At 36.5% G+C, this 5,000-nt stretch overlaps 1 protein-coding gene across 1 annotated transcript in view; it reads right to left on the bottom strand.

Annotated features, from left to right (window-relative positions):
• LOC124430322 (transcription factor sem-2-like) overlaps nt 1–3,392 on the bottom strand; it is a 24,183-nt gene extending 20,791 nt beyond the window's left edge. Inside the window, exon 1 of the mRNA XM_046976691.1 lies at nt 1,956–3,392. Coding sequence (XP_046832647.1) covers nt 1,956–2,060 — 105 coding nt within the window. The 5' untranslated portion in view covers nt 2,061–3,392. The remainder of the gene's footprint in view (nt 1–1,955) is intronic.
• Nucleotides 3,393–5,000: the final 1,608 nt, after the last annotated feature.

Raw genomic sequence — 5,000 nt, 5'->3', positions numbered from 1 at the left:
CCAGAAAGATAAAAGGACGAAAACAAACCTAACGAACTTTACTATCCTCCAAGATACGAAGGAGGTTACGCGCGATAAACATCACACCTTCTTATTTCTTTTTTCTCTTTTCTTCGTCTTCGTCTTATTCTTTTTCAACTTAACCCATGCCATACTCTCCGAAAAAGTCGTCATCGTTCAGCGAATCTCGGACGGATGAGAAATATAGATTATGATCATCGACTTCGAACGACCGTCACATCACCGAAATTGCGTATTAGAGCAAGAGCAATATATATATATATATATATATATATATATATATATAAAGATACAGATATAGATAGAGATAGAGAGACATATATAAATAGATAAATAGATAGATGAAAGATGCAAAATTACGATGGACGAATCAAGAAAGATATAAAAAGAAAGGAAATAAAAAAAAGAAAACAAGAAAAGAAATAAAAATAATAATAATAATATGACAAAAAAGAAAAACAAGAAGAAGAAAAAGGAGAAAAAAAAAAGGTAAAAGAAAAGAACGGAAACATTGTTTTGCTTCGAGGATAACACGGGGAATTCGAGAGGAGCAAAGTTTATAAACATTAAATACGTCTTTCTTCTCCCAATTGTAATATAGAACCGTCAACTTGAAACAGGTATACACATAAGAGAATACATATAAATATGTACGTCTACGTATGATATTTAGTATATACGTATATTACAATATATTAACAAGATACGAAAAAGTATGAGGGAAATTTAATCGAACCCGTAAAAGATCGAGTGATCGAGGAGATCAAGCGCAATCAACCGTCGCGACAGAATGATTTTCCAAGCTAATATATATCTCCGACGATTGGCGTCGGCGACTAGCCAAGAATGACTTTCGTCAATGCGTTATGCTTACTACCACTATTACTATTACTACTACTACTACTACATATACTACACTACACTACCTTTAAACGATAATCCGAGAATGATTTTCTTAGAATTTCTATTCCGAAATGCGAACATGTTTAGATTCTTCCGACTGTATTAAACTTGAGAAATCGTAATAACAACTCATGCGCTCTTTATATCATCATCATCATCATCATCATCATCCTCCCTCAGGGTTAAGGAGAGTGAGAGAGAAAGAAAATAAGAAAAGACAGTCTTCTTATTACGAGAACGAATGTGAAATGTGATAGAGAAAGAGGACAATTTCAGGAAATAAAACAAAAAAGAAAAAAAAAAAGAAAGAAGAGAAGAAAAAAAGAAAGATATACTACTATACAAACGTTTATGAAGATCAAAAAGACCGACGCAGACGCCGACATCCCAAAGAGAAGCGCGCACAGATGCTTCGCCGCTATCAATTTTCCGCTTTATAATATTAAAAATAATAATAATAAAATCATTCGAGATCGTATTGACTATTGACTTTTCTCTCTTTCTTTCTTTCTCTCTCTCTCTCTCTCTCTCACCCTCCTCTTTATCTCTCTTTCTCTTCTCACTCTTAACTGTTTCATACATAGTATATTCGTGGAATCATTGTCAAGGTCTTGGCGCACGACACGACACGGCACGGCACGGCACGGCACGGCATGACACGACACGACACATTACGGCACAACACAGCACGGTACGGTACGGCACGGCACGGCACGGCACGGCTTAAAGAGAGTTTCTTCGTCGGAAGATTGTATTTCAATTTATATTTTTTTCTTATAATTTATAGCATTTCATCTTACTACTTTTCCTCAATCGAGAAAAATTTAGAAAAAGAAGAGAAAGAAGAATGAAAAAGCAAAGAAAAATCGAAACGAAAATAAATAAAAAAAAAAAAAAAAAGAAGAAAATAGGTATAAATAGAAGAATGACGAATTGAGACAAATCTACTACTACAATTAATATGTAAAATACAATGAACTAAATAAATAAATGTATAAATAAATGAATAAAATTATGCGTTTTCTTCTTACCTGTGTAGCATCCGAGTACGGCGTGGCCGAATTTTTATCCACAAGTAAAGATCCAAACATCGGTATACCCGAGCTCGAAGGGCTGTCCTGCTGTTGTGGCACCATTCTTGGGCCGTTCTTATATTTTTTTTCTTTTTTACTTTTTTTTTTTTTATTTTATTTTGTTATTTTTTAAACACACGTCGTAGCAAGCCTCTATCTCTCTTGCTCGCTCGCTCGTTCTTTTTCTCTCTTTATCTCTATCTCTCTCACTTTATATTTTTCCACTTTTCCTTAAGCAAAATTAATAAATCGACGATCGTTATCACCACACTATACCAGCTGGCAAACTATCGCGCGTATCTCCTCTTGGTGACTCGACAATTGATAATAATAATTATAATGATATATATATATATATATATATATATATATGTACGTATATATGTATATACTTATATACTCTATATTTATGTATCTGTTATATCGTATAGAAAACACACTTCAGGAATCTTTTTTTGTTTTTTTTGTTTTTTTTTTTTTTTTCATACAAACAAAAATATACAAGTGTAATTAATAATAATAGCAATAATTAATAATATTAAATCCTTCTTTTTTTGTCTTTACTCTTCTTTCCTTTTTATTATTTTTTTTTTTTGTTTGTTTCTCTTTCTTTCCTTTCTCCTCCCTTTACGTAAATTCCGTCGCGATGGGAAAAGAAAAACAGGAGAAGAAAATAACGAGGATCAATCTCTCTCTTTCTCTCCTTCGTTCTAACTTAATCCTTTTCTTTTTCTTTTCCCTTCTCTTTTCTACTCTTCTCTTTATTGTTCTCTTCTTTTCTCTTCGAGTTCGCGAAAAATCAATTCGAATCGAAGACCACCAATGAAATATAGAGATGTGATCGTGACTCGTTCTCTACGTGAAGATCTTTTTTTTTCTCCTAATCTTCTCTTTATTTCTTTCGTATCTTTCTCTTTATCTATTTCGGTTTTTTTTTTCTTTCCCCCTTTTACAAACGGATTTAGCCAACGAAATTGTCGTCCTTTTTGCACACTTTTTCTACTTTTCCTTTCTTGAATGCGGCGAATGGATGTGTATATACGACGATGATTGCGCGCGCGCGCGCGCCCCTTTGCGGAAGAAAACACGCTTTTAGTATTAGAGACAATTCCTGGCGCGTGTTCCAACGCGGCGATTCGCTTCTTTTATTTTTTTTCCCCTCTCACTCTCACTTGTTCTTCTTCTTTTTCTTCTTCACCTCCTCCTCCGCCACCTCTTCAAAAATGTTTTCTTCCTTCTATCGTACCCTTTTGACGTCTTCTTTTTCCGTTGGCCGAGACAAAAAAAAAAGAACCCGTCGATGGAATATCGACGATATCTTATCGCTCTCTCTCTCTCTTTCTCTCTCTTTTTCTCTTTTTCGTTGCACGCACGTTTATATATATATATATATGTATAATATTATATACACGTGTATATATATATATACGTATACATATATATATATAGTACACGTTTATATTTTATTATTTATAAATATTTCGTATTGTTTGTTTTTTTGCACGTATCCTCTAATAAATATATATATATATATATTTCTTTTCAAGATCCTCTCGTAGTCGCTCGACGATCACTCGGTGACATTATCGCCCGGGCGAGAGCCGCTTGACGGAACGATACTCGCTCGGCGAGCGCTCATGTGCTACTGACTCGTGCCGCGACCGAACTCCTGGCTGTATACTAGCGCGCACAGCTGGTGAATCCAGCGCCGACGGCGCTCTCTCTCTCTCTCTCTCTCTTTCTCTCTTTCTCTCTCTTTCTCTCTCTCCCACTCTATCTCTGTCGTACTCACTCGTTCGGTCCTCCCACCACAGGGATCACGCTCCGTTCTCTGCGGCCAATCCGCACGCGCGCGCGAGCCCTCTCTCCTTCGCGATTACTTGCCTTTGAAGAAAGAGAGATGGAGATAGAAAGAGAGAGAACACCCCAGTGGGTGGCAAGAGACAGAGAGTGAAAGAGAGAGAGAGAGGGAGATAGAGAGTGAGTCCCTTAAAGCTTCTCGCTAATCACCTCCTCCTCCTCCTCCTCCTCCCTCTCCTCCTCCTTCTCCACCTCTTCTTCTTCTTCTTCTCTTTTCAAGGTAAGGTGAGAGACAGCTCGACGATTCCACCAGCCCTTAAGGATTTTCCTTAAAACACGCAGCTGTGTTTATCAAATTGTTCGTGCCTTTTGGCCGGTACCCCATTATTATATACATTGCTCTCGCACGTGCCGCTAAAGACTTCGATTCTTTTTGGATCGATTCGTTCATGTTAGTTCCCAACGATAGATTGCGACGGATCGATCCATCCCGATCGATCATACATATGATCGGTAGGTTTGGTCGGTCGGTCGAACGATCGATTGCGCAAAACGCTTTTACTCCGGCAGGTGCGAAATGAAATTCGACGATGACCATTCTCCTTATTTATATGCTCTTTATCCATCTACGTATCTATGTAATGTAGAATGTAAATATAAATGTTGTTAATTATATCTATATCTATATATATACGCTTGTAAAATCATCGTTCATATATTACCGTTTAATAATGTTTTCACCTTTGTGAACAGCCCTTCATATCGTACATACGTATGTAGATACTTATATACGTACCGTACATATATATATATATATATATATATATATATATATATATATATTTTTATACCTTCTCGGCGAGTTTTCTTTTCATATATATATATATGTATTTTTTTTTCTCAGTATCCTTTTTTTTTATTTTCCCCAAAAGTGCGAGAGTTGGTACTCGTGAACCGTCGTAAAAATGATTTCTTTCTACGCGCTCTCATACACTAAAACTTCGAGATACGACCTCGTAAAAAATCGACGTTGCGAAGCGAATGAGAAAGGAGGAAAAGGAGGATATGGAGAGAATGTTCTACCGGGCGGTGGGGGCGGATTGGTATAGGGCGGTAAGTTTACGTGTACGGACCAACATTCACGATCACCTTTCTGCTTTTTTCGTCAAAATAATCTTTCCTACGCCTGAACCACATTGAGCG

This window comes from Vespa crabro, chromosome 18, assembly GCF_910589235.1.
Source record: "Vespa crabro chromosome 18, iyVesCrab1.2, whole genome shotgun sequence".
Lineage (NCBI taxonomy): Eukaryota > Metazoa > Arthropoda > Insecta > Hymenoptera > Vespidae > Vespa > Vespa crabro.
The sequence above is the reverse complement of the archived record's forward strand: the minus strand, read 5'-3'. Positions and strand labels throughout refer to the sequence as shown.